Consider the following 19025-nt stretch of genomic DNA (forward strand, 5'->3'; position numbering starts at 1 on the left):
CAGGGGCGAAGTCGACTAGTACGGATGCAGTGCTGCTAGAAGACGTCATCGTCAGACCCACCTCCAACCTTACTGCAGGGGAAGAGGAACGCACCATTCCCGTACCAGGCACCCCGAAATCGCCTGACGATATAAAAGAACCTCTTGAAGAGCAAGTTTCGCATCCTGGAGTTCCAATTGTCGTGGAAGCACTTGGAGGCTCCAAAATCCCAGAAACTGCAAGCCTAGCAGGTAAGGGTGACGTCTCCGTCTCCGGTGAACCTGCTTTAGCAATTGGCTTGGGTCGCGTCGAGGAAGACGCTGCAGTGCATGTGTTTAATGATGCGACAGCTGACCCGATAATCACTCGGGACGAGCCTCAGCCTCTGAATGCATCGTCTTCCAGGATCATCCAATCTCTCGAGGACACGGTATCTTCTGGAGTACCTGGGGCCATCGAGACTGGCTCAACACAGCCCGAAAAAGCCACGAATGTTATCGAGTCCGAGACGTTATCGGACCAGCTAGGTCCAGGCGAAGCCCAGCCCCATCCGGACGACGACGAACAAGCGAACGAGTGGCACCCAACCGGGGTAGCAGATGACTCCGCTATTAGCGTCGTACCCCCGAACAATCAACTCCAAACCTCGATCTCACGCTTGGCGACAGTGGGCCTGAGCGTGTTATATCTATGCCCTCCGTGGAAGAAGGCACTCCAGAACATATCATCTCGATACCTCCCGAGACCACTGTTATCACGTCTGAATCCCAAGCCGTAACGGGCGATTCGGTCGATTTGGTTGATACCGAGCATACACCCGCCACCGCGAAGATCCCCAACACCATTGCTGCATTGAGTGAACCTTCAACTACAGTGCTGACTGATGAGCTGGTTCCTAGCGCTAACGAAGATCATGTACGAGAAGTCCCCCAAGTAGAAAATGTTGATGTTCTGGCTGATCAGTCGACGGTGGGATTAACAACCGAAGACGGACAATCCCCTGCCATAATCGAGGAACGTGCTCCCGCTCAAGAACCTTCCATTCATTTGCTCGAGCGATCCGTAGAAGAGTCTCCGGTCAATGAGGAATCCGTCTCACCGGTGGGAGACCTGCCTACACCAGATGGTGCACATGCGGTCCTACCTTCGGAGGCACTCGATAGGGATGGAGATTTGCGCCGCGAAGTTCTTAGCTCCTCGGACCAGGTTATCTTACATTCCGATCTTCCTGGAGAAATAGCCCCCCCTCCAGAAGAAATAATCACGTCCGCCGATGGATTGGATGACAATCAAGGTAATGGGATTTGGAACGTGCCATGTCCATAGCTGACGATGTTACCCCCAGACACAACCCCTTCGGGTGCAGTTACCGGCTCTGGACACGGTCCAGATGCACAAGACTCCACTGCTCCGGCTCCGACCACCCCTTCGGGTCCAGTTGGTGACGACACTGACCTTCAAGAGACGATTTTTAGTATTGGGGGATCCTCAAATATCGACTCGACCAAACAAGTTGAGCCACCTCGAGTGATCACTGGCCACATCAATAAGGCGGAGCCCACTGTGAGCAGCGATAACTTGGAACCGGCCGTCCGAACATCAGTGGTGCAAGCAGCAGATCAATCGCTATCCCAGCTAGAGGATAAACCAACCGTCCAAGTCGTCCAAGATCCCGCATCGGCTGAGTCGCACGTTGCTGCTCAAGAATCTTCCGTCAAGTTAGCCAAACCATCTGCAGAGGGGCCTTCCGTCGATGAGAGCCTTGTTTCATCCTCTGCTTTGCCCGTACATGGTGGATCAGTAAGTGCGGATGTGGCGTTCCCCAGGGAGATATTGGTATCGGACGAGGACGGCAGCCTTACATCCAATGTCCCTCCATCCGACCCGGCTGGTGAAATCGGTGTCGAGTCATCGGATCGTCCTGAGCTTCCCGTTGTGGAAAAGAATCCTGCCCCTGTATTGGATGGCGTAGAACTGGAGCAAGGTAGCGTCAATTTGAAGAATCACTGTGTCCGCAGCTGATGGGAGTAACTACAGATGCAGGTGCTGGCGACGACACGACGCCAAGCGCCGACAAATCTCCGGTCGAATCTGGCGTCCAGATTAACACTGTTGAGCTGCCTCCTGTTGGGCGCGGCGCACTTGACAGCAGTACTCTCTCGCAAGAGACCCTTCTTTCGGCTGATGGCACCGTTGTCGAGACCAGCGTTCCTGTGGACTTGCTCCGAGTTGTCAGTTCTGAGGAAGAGAGTGTGGTTGGCAAAGCAATTGTGGACTCTACTGAAACCGCATCTGCCAAGGGAGATCATGACCCCGCAAACGCGCTTGACAGCACGATCCCGCCGCAAGTGGCCCCTGCAGATAGTGACATTGCTGCCGTCGCATCCAGTTTCACGGCGGAGTTACCTCAGGCGGGGACTCCCGACATTTCAAAAAACATCGGTCAAGCAGCGGCGAATCAGGTTGATGCGATGTCTGATGTTCGATCGAGTGGCGTTCAGTCTTCCACATCAGTTGCTGATGAGGCAGGTCGCGCTGAGAGCACAGTGCAGTCGAATGATGGGGCTGCTCATGTTCTGGATGTTGAGTTGGGCTCAGATGCGGGCGCAAGCAGCCTCCAGCAATCTCAAGCGCAAACTCGGACCGGCTCGGACCAGCTCAATTCGGAGGCTCGCGCCGGGGCCAGAGTTTCAGGTCCCCAAGATGCGGTACAAGCTATTGAGAGTGAGGTACCAAGAGGTGACGGCCCACCGAATTTCGGTGCGGAACCACTGTCACCCAAATTCGGAATCGGCCGGACCGGTGGGGATAACTCAGTTTTTGGACTTGTTTCCAAAGAAGCCACGGATTTAGCGATCGCTGAGGAGGCCAGGAATGCTGCCGGTGTGCAATCGTCGAGTGATGGTGATATCCCAAGGTCGGCGCAATTGCCGACTAGATCCCTAAGTGGCGGGAAGAAGGTTGTGTTTGCATCTCCGGTAGCTCAGGCTCAAAATTTGATGGAGGAGTCGAAGGGTTCAGAAGCAAGGAAGGATTCCACCGCGCCGCCAGATCTCGGGAATGAGGATAGTCACGTGGAGAGTCCAATTGAATCAATGACGGAAGGGGAACTCCGTGGGGCCGAGCCCTTCTTGACTTCCACTCCGCTCTCACAACACCCTTCCCCAACCACTTTCGCCAACTCGTCCACAACGGCCATGGCAGGTTTGTCGTGTCTGGCTTTTATGTTTTGATAACCTAGTGACCGACTGGTTCATACGTTAGATACACACTCTCCTTTGCACAGCATCAGTCAAGAGGCTCTAGGCGCTGGGGTTGAAATTGCTAGTCCCAAGGTCTCGCTCACGCCAACTGAGTCTGAAATCAATGGTGAGCACTCAGAAGTTGCTTGCTCACGCGTCTCATGAGCTGATCGTATTTGTTTGCGCGTTTGTCGACGTCGTCGCAGGCTCTGCTTTCGAAGCGTCCAAATTGAAAGGGCGTCTCGAAGAGGAAGGCGATGAACGGTTAGGCTATCCTTCCCCTCCCCCAAGCGATATCGAATTGGCGACTTCTGCTGAACCGACGTCTGCTGAAAACGATGGACCTGTGGATCATTCGTTGCCTCGTGAGCTGCCTATCGACCCAGATCGACTCGTAGGTCCCCAACTTCGCTCCATTCTGCGTAACTCTTCTTCCCACTCTCCCAATAATAACCCGCCTTCATCTTCTCGATCCACATCGTCATCCCTGCATGCTACTTCTGCTATTACCCCTTCCACCGTTCATGTATCTACTTCCTCACCTTTACGGCATGAGTATCCGATATCCTCTTCACATCTGCACTCGTCCCCTGTATCTGCTACTTCCCCCTTTTCTTCTCGCATATCCTCTACTACTGCTTATGTTCAATCATGGTCGCCTCCTGCTAACCCCAATTCTTTTTTACTGAACATCGCCTTATCTCAATCCTACGTGCCATCCTCCTCTGGTTCACCCACGCCATCACGACAACGACAGATCGAATTGGCCAGCACGGTGCAAACTATCCCTCAAGAAACCGGATTCTTCAGCATCATTGGCGGTTTTCTCCTCGATATGTTCTTCGAACTGAGTTACTTGATATGGTGGTTCCTTAAAACGGCCATTCCTGGAATCCTTCTGCTTCTTCTGCATGCGGTATTGGTGATTATCAGTGGGGTATTGACACTTCTGAAACCTCTCACTGTGCGTGGTGTCATTTTCCCTTATCTTGGGGTGATTCGCGATATTAACAAGTTGCCGATTTTTTTCTCTCGGTGTTTTTGCTATGTGGGTGGGTGATTGGTTGTGTCGGCGCTGATGGGGTCGACTTTCACAGGGATATGCAGGACCAATGATCAAGACGAAGCGCCGACGGACGGCGACGTATCCAGTGTCCAAACCACATATGGACTAATTTTGGCCACTTACATGGAGAGAATGACGTATTTACCAATTGAGCTGTTCGAACCAATGGTTTTGGACACACATGCCAATTTTTTTTTACCGCAGTGCAAGAGTATTGTATTTCGGGTGATCGCTTCACACTTCATTGTTCACTTCTTTGTGCTGCACATCATTCATTTGCAGCTGGCATTGGTCCCAACAACGCGTTCTCCCGCATGTATTGCGATCTGTAATCTGCTTTTTTTCGCTCTATATTATATAGATCATTAGACTTTGGCATTCCCACCATATTGCCGCGTAGTCAATTTGGTCAATTTGTTGGATTCTTTGTTTGTAGACATCTTTTACTAGTTTTAGGGTACACATACAGTTACTCCCGTTGGCGAATAGACGAATAAATTGGGCCAACTCTGCTACACTGCAGCTAAGGTAAGACGTACAAGCTGACCTGCTTCGGGTTTGATCTTATCGACACCAGCTGTATTGTAGCGGAGTTGTCCGAATTTTATTCTCTAGTCGCTTCCACGATCTGTTATCGCAATGTGATCTCCAACCGAGCCGCCTGCTGAGCTGGTGCTCCAACACAATCTCCTCCCCCTAACTCTCCTGCAGTACACGGTATGGCTAGAAGATGCCTGGGAAGTGATTCTAAAGGTCCCGACAATTTCCCCCTGCGTGCTGGTGTTCTTGTGAGCCCCTTCCTGATGGCCGCAGATTTGTTAGCTAACATTTCCTAAAGCTTATCTCTGCAATTGGCCTACTGGCCTTTGTTCTTGCGTCCTCACTTCTCCTGTACTCCATGGTGAGCACATAGCGCTTGCTCCTGTTCAAGTACATGGTGTACTAGTTTCCTTCCAGATACAAGTGTGGAAGAAGTGTCGTAGAAAGGATACTATGGCCTCCAGCATCAAGCCTGGATTTCAGCCGATATCTGTGCTGTTTCTGTGCGCTATTTTCACCGACGTAATGCAAGTCCCACCGCGTCAATGTCGGCAGTGGCCATTTGTTACTGACCTCCCTTCGCCGTAGTCATGGGACTTCGAATATCTTGTCCATCAGATGGGCCTTTGCAGGCGAGGTCACCGAGGGGCCATATTGCACAGCGCAAGGGGTGTTGAGACAGATTGGGTCTATGGGTGTGGGTACGCAAGCGTCAATCCTTCTCTCCAAGCATCAATTTCTCAGAACCTACTCGTCGCCAGCGTTGTACAGCACTGCAATTGCGGTGTTGACTTACCTTCAAGTTCTCCATTCAGAACGACTGGGGGCCAGAGGTGCAAAGGTTTTCGTAGCGGCATCTATTTGCTTCATTACCGGATTCATTACTTTGATCATCGCGATCCCTGTCGCTGTCATTCACCCATATTTTGGCGATGTTGGGTGAGAACCACTCTTGATGTCCCATTGACGCTTTAACCCTGCATCCTAGAATGTGGTGCGGGATCATGACGAATCACCGGAGGTTGCGGATTGGTAGGAAAACTTCGCTTCTGTGAGATGCAACCGTTTTGAAATCCAGATTCGTAGTAAGCGGGTCCGTCCCGCCGTCGCTTGCCGTTCCAGTAACCGTTCTCGTGTACGGGATGGTAGCGTACAAATGGGCATGTCAAGCGTCTTTTGACACTAACCGTACGATGAAACGGGATGCTATTGCCATGGGATGGTATCCTATCGGTGGGCGCAACCATCACACACACCCGCCTCAGGCTCATCCTTCGTAATTTAGCGTATCTCATTGTAGCTGGGCCTCAAGGTGTGGCTTCCTTCATCCAGCGCCCTGGTATTCAATCACCCGTTGCTCTGTTAATTTTTCCTCAAGCCCTTTATGCGTCATGGGGAGCCCTTAACGTGATCCTGTGGTTTTGCACAGGTAGACATTTTGGGTTCTCTCCTGTTTCCTCAGGCTCAGATCTCTACACCCCCGGGATGTTGAGATGACCGCATGATCTTAACCCGCTTGCTTTTAAGCTGACGCACGTTAAATTCGGACCGGGTGGATTCACCTTTCTGGATTTTTTCACTTCACCGCGATACTTGGCTATATCATTGATTCACTGAATCGGTGCCGCCTGCACGCATGAATTCCCGGCTGTGACGGGTTAAGAGCCTGCTGCATGTTACTGGTGCACATGAGCCACCAGAACTGGAATGGTGCAATGTTGATGACAACGTACTGGTAGAACAGCGAAGATTTGCTATCAGGAAATTCTGGCCGTCTCTCTTCAGCTTTGATCTCCGAACCAGCGCATGATGCTTACTGTGGCCCCAGGGCCTCCCGGTCGGCTCTGGAGAGGGCTCCATGGGGTGATGTGAACGCACTGGCATGGCAGTGAGGGATAAGAGGGTCCGTGAAGTATTACCAGAGACCAGCCAGGGAATCATGACAGAGTCAATAAGACACGAACGAAGCGAGTCAAACTCACCGACCAACCAAAAGTATGGAACGAAACAATACGCTCTCGTATTGTGCAATCCACGAATCTTGGCACCGTACCACATTCCAGCCCTGGTTGGTTTTGGTTGGTTGGTTGGCTTCCACATCCGAAATCAAAATCTGACCCAACTCGCTCGACTTGAACAACACCCTCGCTTACCGATTGGAGTGGTTCGTCCCTCGATGGTACCACTGCCGACGACTCGAACGGACCGTCAAGCACATTAACCAGCCAAGCAGAGGTTGGCCTGCGGACCACAGAACTTCACTAATAGCTAAGCCACTTAGGGCTTTCCAAAATTGGTAATGGACTCTGATGGACTCGGGGAGACCTTCGCTTTCCTTGTTAAATTGGGGAATACCGTAAAGGGGGGTTCGATCGGGTTTACAAACGAAAGCCAGCCACAGTCATGGTGGCCGGTGTGAGCATGGTGTTTAGCGTAAGTGGATGGTGAAAAGGTATATATAATACATAATCCTTTGCAAGTGTGCAAAAAATGGAGAAATATCATTGTGAACTAACAGCGTTACATGCAAATTATTTAAGGGGTGAAAACCATTGGCAAGCGTATAGAGCTTGTTGGGTTGTGGCAGGATCGAGTCCTGCCCAGCAAAAGTGCGCACGATCGTGATCGACTTCGAGCAATTTGGGGCAATTTGGAATTGAAATCAACATTGTGTTGAAGAGTGGAATATGGTTGTCTTGACTTCGAGCCGGACGGAAAAAATAGGGTACGATGTCAAGATTTTAACAAAAGGAGTGCGTTCAGGATGACTATTATAGATATCGTTTATACATAAAGAACAACTTTGGACTTGTCGCTGTCGAGCACGAGGCAGTTAATTACGTTGCAGAAGCCGCGCGGCAGCATATAACTACAACAATGGACGTGAACGTGGACGTGTATGGATCGAAGCTTGGCGAGAATTTCAATCTAGCATCTGCAGAACAAACTCACAGGGAAAGCGTTACTTTCACAGCATCGCCTTTGCATAATCCTACACACCTTAATTCTGGGTTCCAATCCATAGAAACAGCACTTTCACGGCAACTTCCTAGAAGCGTTTAGGGTCAACTACGGGCAGGGACAAAGCAAGTGGGTTGCCTCCGGCGAACCTGGCACCCTTATGCCTTTGTACACGAGCGAGTATCCTCAGCCAACTTGGCGCATCGAGGAGATTAGATTATTGCAGCCAAACGCAGCTAACTCCTCAGCCCCTTGAACTACCTCACATACAGGAGTAACATGACTCCCCCTTGAGTGGTTGACTGGAGGTAGGGGAGGAATCCCACGAGGAGTTGTGACTAGGTCATGACTCAGAACGGGACTGTGATGTCTATTATCCTCACCCGGCATCCTTCGAGGAGCAGCTTCGGACTCCAGTGTTGCTCTCCTGGTTTAGATAGGGAACTGTCGTAAAGGGAGAGCGACTGCCAGTCCCCAATGCATCACTGGCACTTGCTCCTCCGATCCTAAGGGTGCGTTCATACTTCAGTAGTAGGAATTGCTGATCATTCATCAGCCCGTACAAACCCTGATTGTCCGGTTGGCTCGTTGGCGTTTTGGTCACTGGAGCTACGGGAGCGATATTGCGGAAAGGCAGAAAAGAAGTGTCCTGCAGCTTCTTCCCTTGCACGCCCGCCGTCCCCGTGAACTCATGACCGAGCACTGCGTTAGGCGGCTGCGCTTTAATGGGAGTTGGTGCAAAATGCCTGGTCACCCACCATAGAGACTCGATTGATGAATAAAGCGACCTTCAGAGTTCCTGTAGTCAACCTAAAGCAGCACCCCTTGGGAATTAAATATAGCGTGTTGACAAAATACACACCCATTGATATTCGAGACGGAAGCATTCCAGCTCCTTCATGGCCAACTTTGACATAGTGTAGGATTCCATCATCATCCTCCATTACTGAGTATCAGAACGCGTATGAGCGCGAGCTAGCTGATCGGATGGACTCGAGAGATGTCCGAATGAAGCGTTGCCGCAAGGTGGAACCGATAAGCTCCAGGTATATATAGTACGAACAGAAATTATTTTGGAGTGTCGTACGACTTGGTTCCGAGACCCTGTGCAGGGGTGGACGATATGGTAATGGACCAACGAAATCGATGGCGTGGTGCTGACCACGCCTGAATGATGGTAAGGGTCTCACAACCCTTCGTGTGCGACAAGCCCATAATGGGCGTCGGCATGGGCCTCAGCAGAAAGGAGATGCATGAGCCTTTTCTTAATTTGAGGTCCTTGCTTCCTTGAGTTTGGGAATACTGTGTGGGCGTTTCAATCGGCTTTTGGTGACGAAAACTCAGTCTTCGTTCATGTGTCCAGTTTGAACATAGCGTCAAGCGCACTATTGCAAGGAAAGTGGATCGCGATTGTGAGGTTTCTTCGGAGGATTTGAAATAAGGACCAAGGAACGATCACGGAGTAATACCGTGACAAGTTAAATAATGGTTATCTTTGAGCTTGATGGAAAGTAGCGGATTTAGAACACGGTGGTGCACCATTACTTTCGCGGATTGTATACAGAGCCATTCAGATTATGTAAAACGGTCCAAATGAAGCAGATGAAAGCTAGGGAGATCAGACATAGTGTTATGCATGGTCAAGATAACGAGCCTCAGTGTGAGGAAAAACTGGGACGGGCGCAGGGGTCACAATGTAGTTTCCGGCACTACGTGGCTCACAAGAGCACCTCCAAAGGCCTCGGCTAAGTGTTTAGCCCGTGGTCGATCCGATGGTTCCAGACTCCAGCATTGTTTTATTAGGTGAAGTGGGAGAAGCGAATTGCACTGTTCGAGCTGTTCAGGGGAGATAGGTGGCATACCGTTTCGAATCGCCTCGACAATGACGCCTACAGGCTGGTTATGGATGGTTTGATGCGGCTTTTTTGCCAGAAGGATCTTGATGCAAAAGTCTTCAGCTCGTATATATTGTATGTCAACAGAATTTTGAACCTCTCACCTCGATGCAAGTGCACCCATAAGCATAAACATCAGATTCGGTCGTCTTCTCGCTACAATCCAATAATTCCGGAGCGGAAAAGATAAGAGTCATTCCGATCACTGAAGAAGTAAATCCAGTGGGGTTGTTATCCAAGATAATTGAGAGGCCAAAATCGCAGATGCAAGCGTGCCCATCCAGAGTGATCAAAATATTTTCCTGAAAGTTCTCAATTTTAGGATCCTAATCATTTTTAAAAGCAAATAAAACACTTACCCCTTTCATGTCACCATGCACAATCGACGGGTTTTGTGAATGAAGATATTCTAAACCTGAAGCTACATCGGCACACTTGGACATGCCGTCAGTTCTCCCGAGCTTAAAAATAGGGAGTAGGGGGTGGTGCGCACAATTGTATCCCTGTTGGCGCTAGGGTGACTCTTGATGAACTTGATTACATCCCCTTCCGGATACCAGGGAGAGACAAGGCCTTGACCGCTGACATCATCCACATAGCCGAGTAGTGGGACGACGTTGGGGTGGCTGAGACATGACCACACACGCATCTCTCTTTTCAGTCGCTGGAAGTGCTGGCATGATTGAGGCAGGATTGTCTTTGCACAAGCATACACACCTTCCAGCACTTCTCCTGGGGGTCCGAATTCCTTGAATGAGAATGAGATAAGCGGAGCATTTTCACAGCAACTTCCTGGAGGCGTTCAAAAATCAAGGGCTGCAGGCATGGAGACAACAGATACTGACCTGGTGAAATCGCGAATCAAACATCCGTATCCCCCGGTACACAAGTGAGTAACCCCCTCCACCGGCTCTGCGTATCAAGAAGATTTGTTGGGTGAGATTGTAACAACCAAACGCAGCCAACCCCTCAACCCCCGCAACTGCCTCAGGAGCAACAGGATTCCGGTGGTCCATGTCGAGTGGAAGTACGCGAGCGATGGTTGGGCCTGTTTCGTCACCACTAAGAATCGGAGTAGGGTCGCATTGCCTGTAGCGGTCAACTGCCATCCCTCTAGTGGGAGCAGCATCAGATGCTGAAGGATTACTGGTGTAGTTTTGAAGCGGTGCCACTGTAGAACGGGGAGTGTGATCGCCAGTTCCTGGCACAAGATCGACAGGCTCCTGACGTGCCTGCATTTGGAAAAATCTAATCCACCGTGCGTTTGGAAGCCGAGAAGACTCACTGGTATGGAATCCTGTGCCAAAAGTAGCCTTTCATCAACTTTTCGGTCCAACCATGAGATTAAGTTCGTATTTAAGCAATCGAAGATGGCTATCTTTCCTGTGGAGTATTAGCGGTGGGCGGCAGCAACAGTGGGAATTCAATAGATCGCAATGGATAGAAAAAAGTCATAAAGCGGGGCTGCTGAGTGGGGTGAATTACGACTCACCAGAGTTCGCGCGTGTCCGGAAAATCCCGGCCAAAATCCCTGTTGCAACGAAATGAGCAAGTTAGCTAGGCAACATCTAGATCTGGTGGGGGGTCGGCAGTGCAATATGATCGCCTGTGCAACCGATATACTGTGACGTGCTATTTCGATCGATTCGTTGTGCTGGCATGTGCCAAAGACTTGTCCAAGAACAACCCCCGTGACCGGTCGTTAAACAATCCCGCCAGTGCTAATAATCAGCAGAAAGAAAGAAATTTCAATTGGGGTCATGACGTGGGGCGAAACTTGGTGGCCGACCAACCTTGGCAGGTTTTTAAGCGCCATATTCGTGGGAAGGCATCAATTATTGCTATATCCACAAGACCAGTCTCTCACGTCCGCACAACGATCACGCATCTGTCACTAAGATATCAGTGCTCACAATTCTCACCCCAAGATGGCTGGCTCAACCCTTAGTGTATGGCTACTATTTAAGCAGAGCAACCATAAAGATGCGACCCCACTCCTCAACTTAACACCCAATCATGCATGGTGGCAAACTTGTCTCTCACTGCGGTAATGACGCAAAACTGCGCCCTTGCCTTAAATCTGTTGATCAAGCCTTGGCGCTATGGCCACGCCCTCAATATCACGGGCGGCAAGTTAACAGTGAACACTTAATCTGCCCAAGGGGTCACGTCCTTCCAATGTGCCCATGCCCCAATGCAGTGCGCCCCTGCCTCAGCGAGGAAGCCAGCCGACGTCTGCTGTGGGGGGAGGCGTGGAGGAAAGATGCTTTTAGTATGCAGAGAGATAGTTATACATTACTTTGTAGATTTTATGCTACGTGTCACTGTGTATGTGCGGAGGCGCCAAGACCCTGATGCACTGCAAACCCCCTATATCGACGTACCTGCAGAACCGCCCGGATCCATTGAGACTCCACCGGCAGTCAGTCTCTGGGAAAGACAGTCGCCCGGACCCCTACACAAAACGTTATATCTGAGGCACCCGTGGCAAAGGCAGAAGCCAGGGAAGGCCGTGCGCAGGGAGTATTTCCAATCTTGACACCATTTTCCTTGCAATCGGTGGACCGTACATTCCATAGTCCCAGGCCTACGACATTCCAGGCCATTTCGACGGAAGTGGGGAACCATCCTGCTGCGTTGCTGAGGGGAGGGGATGCGGCGGGGCAGATGTAGGTGTTCCCCTTTTGTACTCATATTGCGCGCGCTACCAGGGTTCATTTATGCTTTTGAAATTCTAATTGGCCGCGCGCCACCGCTATCTGAGGATCATGCCGCTCCCTCATCTCATTCAAGTATATGCATACCCAGACTCTGATGCATACTTACCCCTCCCGGGCCATGTAATCACAAATCACTCTGTTGGGAAACTCTGTAGCCCTGCTGCCGTTTTCTCTGAAACCCATATTGCTAAAGACAAGGCAACTGTGAACTACCTTCTCCTCGAGTGTTCGTGGTCAAGCGCCTAATCATTCCTTCGATGTCTTTTAACAATTAGTCGAGTCTTGATGAGTCTTATCGAGGCCCTCGGCATCCCCATGGATTGAAAAGGGGCCAGGACGTGCGACCGAATCTCACTGCACATCACCCTCCATAAATATTCGGTGACAGTGGCAAAGTAGATAGCAGTAAGGCGTCTCCTGCAAATGGTCCACTATATCCCTGAATCGGATTTGGACAACGAGTGCTTCCCCTGTACGTCGGTAAGCATCTTAATTGCCGCTTGAATAATGACCGGTATTCATAATGGTCCTCAGCCGTTCGCACAACATCCTGGAACCACTACCACCCTATCGTTCGGGTGCCATTGTCGTGTGCCTGTGTGCATACCAGCTACGGTGGTCATGCTGCAACCTGAGAGAGAAGGCAATAACGAGCTTGGACCATGTCAGTCGAAGAGTCACTCAATTGAGTTTATACGTAGAGGCTGGGGTTCGCAAAAAAGGATTGACTAACACTAGCGAAAGTGGTGTCTCATTTTCTCACAACATGATCTCCAGGAAATCGTGAAGTACATGATGCAGGCAGTAAGTGGTCGAGATGGGGAAGGAAAAAAGATCATACTAGTTGTCAACTGAAACTCGGTGGAAGAATGACAGGCAGGCGGTCCGGTGTGAAAGTGGCGTGGAAACGGGTCAGTTCCTTTCTCTCCTTCAGACAAAGGATCTTGCTCTCTTGACGTCGATCCTCAGTTCAGCAGCCAGGTCCCTCTAGCCTTCAAAACAAGTAGCCCACCCTTGCGGACTCTTACAATGCAGTGCATCTCCGTTATTCTCCACAAACCGGCACGCTCTGATGATTCTCGTAGCCTCTGCCCACTTACTTCTCTATCCAAATTACTAGTAGCTCCTTCCTGTGCGACGTTCTTCGGCTTAGCATCCACTTCCTGGGCATTGCCATGAGAGTTTTAGAAGAGATGTGCGTGAGGGCACCACCAAGAGAATCGCAGTCCTGGTTTGGTGAGGGCTCCGCATGTGGCAGAACAGGTGGACGTGCATAGATCGGAGCTCGGCGAGAATTCAATCTAGCATCTTAGACGTGCTACTTACTACAGAACAAACTCACGTGCACGGGGGAAAGTGAGGCGCATGGTGATGCAAGCATGCGATGCGCGACAGATAGGAATCGGAAATCAACTCGACCTTCAATAGTCTACTGTTGGACGATCGGCGAGCTGAGGTGAAGTGAAAGGCGGGCACGGAAGCAGGAGCTTGACTACGGGCACGACCAAGTGAGCGCATTTTGTAACAAACCGCACACTTTCGATCATCTCTCCTTCACCAATATCAATCTCCCAATCCCTTCGCAGACTCTCGCGTTTTACAAAACCTTGCACCGTCCAGACTTACACTTCCGAATGCAATGACCCAACGCACCCGCCAATCATCCAAATCAATTTCTTTTGTCTTTTCCTCAATTCGCTTGCTGGAAGAGGCATGTTGGCAGACATGTATGAGGCTAGCCCCGAACCAACCTATTATGCTTTGTAGGATACTCAGGCCTTCTATGAGGTGTCGGGGGAGAGATCTCCTTGAGGAAAAGTGAATGCGCTCGCATGGTGGCGTGCGGAGAGCTGTTCCGGTATGTCGGAGGAAAGCGATCATCACCAGCCGTGTAGGAACATCCTGTCAGGACGGTAAGGGAAATAACGAGCAAGATGACATGAGTTAAGTAAAAATCTACTGCTTTTAAGACCCCGAATGAAATGATGTGAAAGCAGACTATGCAATCTATGGTGCCATATCCGGAATCAAGATGTGTCCTCTCAAAACCACGTTGGGCCACCCCTCGCCAACGTTTAATCAGTTGTGGAGAATTTGAAATCAGCATGGGAAATGAAGTGGAAAAGTGACGTCATTCGATCGACGCTCGAAGCCTCTGGTGCTGGCTAAGGAAGATAGTGTATATAGCATATGATGAATCAGAACTGAGACTGACATTGCTGAACCCCGCATTTGATGTCCGTGATTACGCATTCGATATTGGGTGCTCGTATGGCTCACAACCAGCTAAGTAGTCAACAACGGTCCCCTACATCTTTGTATCCATTGGCGAAGAAAGTGATAATGATATGAGAGGAAGATCACGGGCTTCACGGCCGCAACCGATCGTCGAGATGTGTAGGAGTTTGATTTGGCTTTGCATGGCTCACGAGAGCGCCTCGAAATGCTTCGGCTAATTTTCCAGCTTGTGGTCGTCTGGACGGCTCCTTCCTCCAGCATTTACTTAACATACGGAGTGGAAGGAGCGAGTTACACTCTTTAAGTTGTTGGGAAGAGATAGGCAGAGTGCCACTTGCAATCGCCATTACAACAGCCCCGTCGCCACGGATATCTTCATACGGTGTTTTCTCTAGTAAGATCTGGACGAAAAAGTCTCAAACTCGCCAAAGATTACGAGGGATGGAGCTCTCACCTCAATGCAAGCGCACCCATATGCGTAAACGTCGGCTTCCACTGTCTTCTCGTCACTGTCCAGTAATTCGGGAGCTGAAAAGCGAAGGCTCATTCCGACCACTGTGGATGTAAATCCAGTGGGCTTATCATCCAAAATCCTTGACAGGCCGAAGTCGCAGATCGAAGCACGTCCATCTGAAGTGATTAGGATATTTTGCTGAAGGAGTTCAGTATCAAAATCCCAACCATTCCCAAAGCAAGCAAACTACCTACTCCCTTGATATCACCATGTACAATCGGTGGGTTCCGTGAATGAAGATATTCCAATCCTGAAGCTACGTCTGCACACTTGGGAAATGTCCATCAATCTCGAAGTAAGAAATAGGAAGATGATGCATACGATCACGTCTCTGTTGGCACTAGGACGATTCTTGATAAAATTAATTACATTGCCTTCTGGATACCACAGAGAGACAAAGCCAAGGCCATAGTCATCATTCACGTAGCCAAGCAGTGAAACTAGATTGACATGGCTCAGACGTGACCATATTCGTATTTCTCGCGTCAGGCGCTAAGGTCCAAGTGTTACCTCGGGCTGAATATTATCATCATTGTACAGGTCTACCCACCTTCCAACGTTTTGCCTCGGGGTTTAAGTCCTTTGCATAGGACAAGAGCACTTTCACGGCAACTTCCTGGAAGCGTTTAGAATTAATTCCAACCAAGAGAAAAAAAAAATGCCGACCTGGGTGCCCAGTGAATCAGGAGTCCATATACCTTTGTACACAATCGAGTATCCTCCTTTGTCGACTTGGTACATTGAAGAGATATGTTGAGTGAGGTTAGGGCAGCCAAACATAGTCGCATCCTCTGGCTCTGGCTCCTTCCCCGGCCCTTCCTCCCCTGCCACCACCTCCTTCTGCCTTTCCATCTCTCTCGCCTCCTCCCTCAGCCTTTCCATCTCCTCCATCTCCATCTCTTCCCTCACCTTCCTCCTCTCCCCCGCCCTTTGCTCCCTCTCCCTCTCCCTCTCCCCCCTCCCCTCCCTCGCCGCCTTCTCCCTTGTCACCTCTCTCACCTCCCTCCCCTGCCTTTCTATTCCCTCCCTCTCCTTCTCTTCCCTCGCCTTCCTCACCATCTTCTCCCTTACCCTCTCCTTCCCCCTCTCCCTCGCTTCCTTTACTACACTCACAGAAGCAGCAGGGTTTTCTAAGCGATTAATCGAGGGCAGGGGTTGAGGAGGGTAAGCCCAACTCCTTTCATCACCCCTCAGAATGGGACTATTTGGCCTGTTGGGGCCGAGTTCACGCACCGGTTCGGGGTCGTGGCTGCAGCAGCACATGAGCAACCAGCAGGGACAGCAGAGGATGCCGATGAGACAGTCGCAGCAGCCCATCGTAGATTATGTTGGCGGTATATTGGGAAATCTTCTGGGATGGAAACCTATGCGGTAGCTGTCGAACACGAGGTTTTAGTCAGCTATTTGAATAAGTCCTGATCAGGCAGGAGGCTACAGCGGCGCTTCATGTATTTATGTAACCCTGTGAATGTATGGCAAACGTTTATCACCACGGTGCGTGGATGTGATGCACGAAAGAGGCACGGAAGAACAGCCGACTTGAGTTGACCTACAACAACCAACCGCCACATGCCACTACAGAGTCCAAGGGAAAACGTGAAAGGATTCATCAGCAGCAGTAGGGGATGAGAAGACGATGTGTGAACTTGGAGCATGCCATATCTCGCTAGAGTTATGGTTAGGTTTTCCTTCTATCCCCACATAGTCTTCTTATCCCCCACTTCAATCCCCGAATCAGAAGCCGAAGGTACTGCTCCTTAGGCGACAACGGCCATGCGGCCGGCATGAGCATGGTGTTTGGCAGGCATACGAAGGTAGGCATCTCATGGGCGATCGAATATGATGAGAGGATTGCCTGAAATTAGGGTTCGTTGCGGTGACAAGTTTTGGAGTTTTGTTTATGCAAAATTGTTGGAATCTGATGTGTGTGTGCGTGTGTGGCATGACTGATCGCGCTTACAGAGATACGCCTTCAACATTGTATACGTTGGAGCGCTGGAGTGTAGTTGTGTTGGTTTCAAGTGGGACACAAAATAGTATCGGGTGCGGCACTCAGATTTAATGGAGGTGCAAGGTTAAATGTGAGGTGACCTTGCAGCGCGCCTCAATGTATTTCAGCCCGATCCTTAGTGCATGGTCGTTTGGGTTCATAGGAAGAGTGACTTGAAAGCACTAGTACTGTTAATTTCCCTGTGACGCAGCAATAGATAAGGATACCGAGATGGGTTTACTGAGGGCCAGACTGGATATTTCCTTTGATTATATTGTTGGAGATCTTCCCCTTGTTAAGTTTGGGAATAGCGTAAGGATGGTTCCATTGGGTGGCGTCTTTGGGAACGAAGACTGACCCTCATGTTTCCGATGTGACCATGGTATTCTGGGATCTCGTCGGAGCAGTGGGACACAGAGACAGGGTACGGTGCAGAGTCTTTAGCGAAACAACCTTCGGTCTTGAGATCATAAGTGAAGTGATGGTCCTATGAATTCGCAGATATAAGTAGTCGGGAGAAAGCAGAGGAGGTACGTGACGACAACGTGTTGTGAAATTAGGACAAAAAAGGACTACTTAATATATTAATACCAAAGTGACTGCATATGTACAGGTTGTCCATTACATCAAGCCCGTGGGGAAAATGGTCCGATATTGGTATTTCGAAGTGCTCTCCTTCTTTAGCAAGCAAATCGATTTAACAGCCCCCTCCTCGCACATCTCACAAGCCAAACGCATCCCTAAACGTCTTTGCCAACTCCTCAGTCCCTGGTCGCTCGCGTGGTCCACTACTCCAACATTGGTTTAAAATATGAAGCGGGAGGCATGAGTCACACTCCTTGAGCTGTTCATGAGAGATAGGGGGCGTGCCACTTGCAACCGCCTTCATCAGGGCCATGTCGCTGCGGATATCTTCATACGGTGGTTTCCCTAGCAATATCTGGGTGCAAAAAAAGTCTCAGACTCATAAAAATTAACAATCAATGGAAATTGGAGTTCTCACCTCGATGCAAGTGCACCCATAAGCGTAAACATCAGTTTCCATTGTCTTCTCACCCCCATCCAGTAATTCAGGCGCTGAGAAGCGAAGGGTCATTCCAACCACAGTAGATGTAAATCCAGTAGGATTATCGTCCAAGATCCTCGATAGGCCGAAATCACAGATCGAAGCACGTCCATCCGAAGCGATCAGAATATTTTGCTGAAACACTTCAACATCGGAACGTGAGAGCAAGTGGACCACTTACTCCCTTGATATCACCATGTACAATCGGTGGGTTCCGTGAATGAAGATATTCTAGTCCCGAAGCTACGTCGATACACTTAGGAAGATGTCCCTTAGTTCTTGCAACATGAGAAACAGAAAGATGAAGCCCACGATTATGTCTCTGCTTGCACTAGGATGTTTCTTAATGAAGTTGATAACGTTCCCTTCTGGATACCATGGAGAAACGAAACCAAGGCCATTGTCACCATCTACATAGCCGAGGAGCGGAACTAAATTGGGGTGGCTCAGACATGACCACACTCGTATCTCTCTTTTCAGGCGCTGAAGTTTAAGCGTCATTCTGGCAGTATCGTTCTTACACAAGCCTACCCACCTTCCACTGTTTGGCCTCGGGATTTGACACTGCATGGAGCACTTTCACGGCAACTTCTTCAGGATCGACAGCGAACTGGGAGTTGGTCCGAGTCCGGCTGTCCAGCGATTTGGGCACCCGTGTACCTCGGTAAACAAGGGAGTATCCACCTTTGTCGACTTGGCGCATCGAGGAGATTTGTTGGGTGAGATTATAGCAATCAAACGAAGCCAACTCAGCCTCGACTGTCTCACATACAGAAGCAACACGGCTCCCGCCCGGGTAGTTGACGGGAGAAA

The 19025-nt window shown here is 50.0% G+C and overlaps 8 protein-coding genes across 8 annotated transcripts; 3 read left to right on the forward strand and 5 right to left on the reverse strand.

Moving 5' to 3' along the window:
- The first annotated feature begins 383 nt into the window (after window positions 1-383).
- EI90DRAFT_245381 (uncharacterized protein) lies at window positions 384-1653 on the forward strand. The gene has a single exon (XM_039053046.1). The coding sequence runs from the start codon at window positions 671-673 to the stop codon at window positions 1304-1306; it is 636 nt and encodes a 211-aa protein (XP_038918758.1). The 5' UTR covers window positions 384-670; the 3' UTR covers window positions 1307-1653.
- A 1823-nt stretch (window positions 1654-3476) lies between these two features.
- Window positions 3477-3945, forward strand: EI90DRAFT_3046846 (uncharacterized protein). Its single transcript, XM_039059503.1, has one exon. The coding sequence runs from the start codon at window positions 3714-3716 to the stop codon at window positions 3909-3911; it is 198 nt and encodes a 65-aa protein (XP_038918759.1). The 5' UTR covers window positions 3477-3713; the 3' UTR covers window positions 3912-3945.
- Window positions 3946-4908: 963 nt separating this feature from the next.
- On the forward strand, window positions 4909-6518 carry EI90DRAFT_245435 (uncharacterized protein). Its single transcript, XM_039053049.1, has 8 exons — window positions 4909-5076; window positions 5127-5189; window positions 5246-5355; window positions 5417-5529; window positions 5590-5767; window positions 5817-5860; window positions 5915-6061; window positions 6114-6518. The coding sequence occupies exons 1-8, from the start codon at window positions 5008-5010 to the stop codon at window positions 6323-6325; spliced, it is 936 nt and encodes a 311-aa protein (XP_038918760.1). The 5' UTR covers window positions 4909-5007; the 3' UTR covers window positions 6326-6518.
- Window positions 6519-8168: 1650 nt separating this feature from the next.
- On the reverse strand, window positions 8169-8705 carry EI90DRAFT_3014354 (uncharacterized protein; the record flags this gene model as incomplete). Its single annotated transcript, XM_039056772.1, has 3 exons — window positions 8169-8535; window positions 8600-8613; window positions 8652-8705. 3 exons carry the CDS (start codon window positions 8703-8705, stop codon window positions 8169-8171), a joined length of 435 nt encoding a protein of 144 aa, XP_038918761.1.
- Window positions 8706-9102: 397 nt separating this feature from the next.
- On the reverse strand, window positions 9103-10441 carry EI90DRAFT_247677 (kinase-like domain-containing protein). Its single transcript, XM_039053089.1, has 4 exons — window positions 10178-10441; window positions 10044-10118; window positions 9789-9986; window positions 9103-9727 (listed from the first exon to the last, which is right to left on the reverse strand). The coding sequence occupies exons 1-4, from the start codon at window positions 10331-10333 to the stop codon at window positions 9479-9481; spliced, it is 678 nt and encodes a 225-aa protein (XP_038918762.1). The 5' UTR covers window positions 10334-10441; the 3' UTR covers window positions 9103-9478.
- A 2897-nt stretch (window positions 10442-13338) lies between these two features.
- On the reverse strand, window positions 13339-14529 carry EI90DRAFT_3046861 (uncharacterized protein). Its single transcript, XM_039059504.1, has 3 exons — window positions 14401-14529; window positions 13991-14347; window positions 13339-13912 (listed from the first exon to the last, which is right to left on the reverse strand). The coding sequence occupies exons 2-3, from the start codon at window positions 14283-14285 to the stop codon at window positions 13743-13745; spliced, it is 465 nt and encodes a 154-aa protein (XP_038918763.1). The 5' UTR covers window positions 14286-14347; window positions 14401-14529; the 3' UTR covers window positions 13339-13742.
- EI90DRAFT_3046865 (kinase-like domain-containing protein) lies at window positions 14420-16070 on the reverse strand. The gene is made up of 7 exons (XM_039059505.1): window positions 15823-16070; window positions 15707-15772; window positions 15478-15648; window positions 15351-15425; window positions 15097-15294; window positions 14620-15043; window positions 14420-14569 (listed from the first exon to the last, which is right to left on the reverse strand). Exons 1-6 carry the CDS (start codon window positions 16051-16053, stop codon window positions 14774-14776), a joined length of 1011 nt encoding a protein of 336 aa, XP_038918764.1. The 5' UTR covers window positions 16054-16070; the 3' UTR covers window positions 14420-14569; window positions 14620-14773.
- A 1797-nt stretch (window positions 16071-17867) lies between these two features.
- EI90DRAFT_2912998 (kinase-like domain-containing protein) lies at window positions 17868-18713 on the reverse strand (the record flags this gene model as incomplete). Its single annotated transcript, XM_039054482.1, has 4 exons — window positions 17868-18086; window positions 18150-18347; window positions 18394-18468; window positions 18525-18713. 4 exons carry the CDS (start codon window positions 18711-18713, stop codon window positions 17868-17870), a joined length of 681 nt encoding a protein of 226 aa, XP_038918765.1.
- Window positions 18714-19025: the final 312 nt, after the last annotated feature.

Source organism: Cantharellus anzutake (assembly GCF_015039405.1).
Source record: "Cantharellus anzutake strain C23 chromosome Unknown EI90scaffold_12, whole genome shotgun sequence".
NCBI classification, from domain to species: domain Eukaryota; kingdom Fungi; phylum Basidiomycota; class Agaricomycetes; order Cantharellales; family Hydnaceae; genus Cantharellus; species Cantharellus anzutake.

Excerpts from the sequence above, each read along its gene's own strand:
- EI90DRAFT_245381 (XM_039053046.1), top strand. The coding sequence starts at position 671 with ATGCCCTCCGTGGAAGAAGGCACTCCAGAACATATCATCTCGATACCT.
- EI90DRAFT_3046846 (XM_039059503.1), top strand. The coding sequence starts at position 3,714 with ATGCTACTTCTGCTATTACCCCTTCCACCGTTCATGTATCTACTTCCT.
- EI90DRAFT_245435 (XM_039053049.1), top strand. The coding sequence starts at position 5,008 with ATGGCTAGAAGATGCCTGGGAAGTGATTCTAAAGGTCCCGACAATTTC. Across the intron at positions 5,768-5,816 it reads CCATATTTTGGCGATGTTGG|AATGTGGTGCGGGATCATGA; the intron begins GTGAGAACCACT and ends CCTGCATCCTAG. Across the intron at positions 5,861-5,914 it reads TCACCGGAGGTTGCGGATTG|TAAGCGGGTCCGTCCCGCCG; the intron begins GTAGGAAAACTT and ends CCAGATTCGTAG.
- EI90DRAFT_247677 (XM_039053089.1), bottom strand. The coding sequence starts at position 10,333 with ATGCGTGTGTGGTCATGTCTCAGCCACCCCAACGTCGTCCCACTACTC. Across the intron at positions 10,119-10,177 it reads GCGCCAACAGGGATACAATT|TGTGCCGATGTAGCTTCAGG; the intron begins GTGCGCACCACC and ends GGCATGTCCAAG. Across the intron at positions 9,987-10,043 it reads TGCATGGTGACATGAAAGGG|GAAAATATTTTGATCACTCT; the intron begins GTAAGTGTTTTA and ends GAGAACTTTCAG.
- EI90DRAFT_3046861 (XM_039059504.1), bottom strand. The coding sequence starts at position 14,285 with ATGATCGCTTTCCTCCGACATACCGGAACAGCTCTCCGCACGCCACCA. Across the intron at positions 13,913-13,990 it reads GTTTTGTAAAACGCGAGAGT|TTGGTCGTGCCCGTAGTCAA; the intron begins CTGCGAAGGGAT and ends AAATGCGCTCAC.
- EI90DRAFT_3046865 (XM_039059505.1), bottom strand. The coding sequence starts at position 16,053 with ATGGAGATGGAGGAGATGGAAAGGCTGAGGGAGGAGGCGAGAGAGATG. Across the intron at positions 15,649-15,706 it reads CCGAGGCAAAACGTTGGAAG|CGCCTGACGCGAGAAATACG; the intron begins GTGGGTAGACCT and ends CTTGGACCTTAG. Across the intron at positions 15,426-15,477 it reads GTGCCAACAGAGACGTGATC|TGTGCAGACGTAGCTTCAGG; the intron begins GTATGCATCATC and ends ACATTTCCCAAG.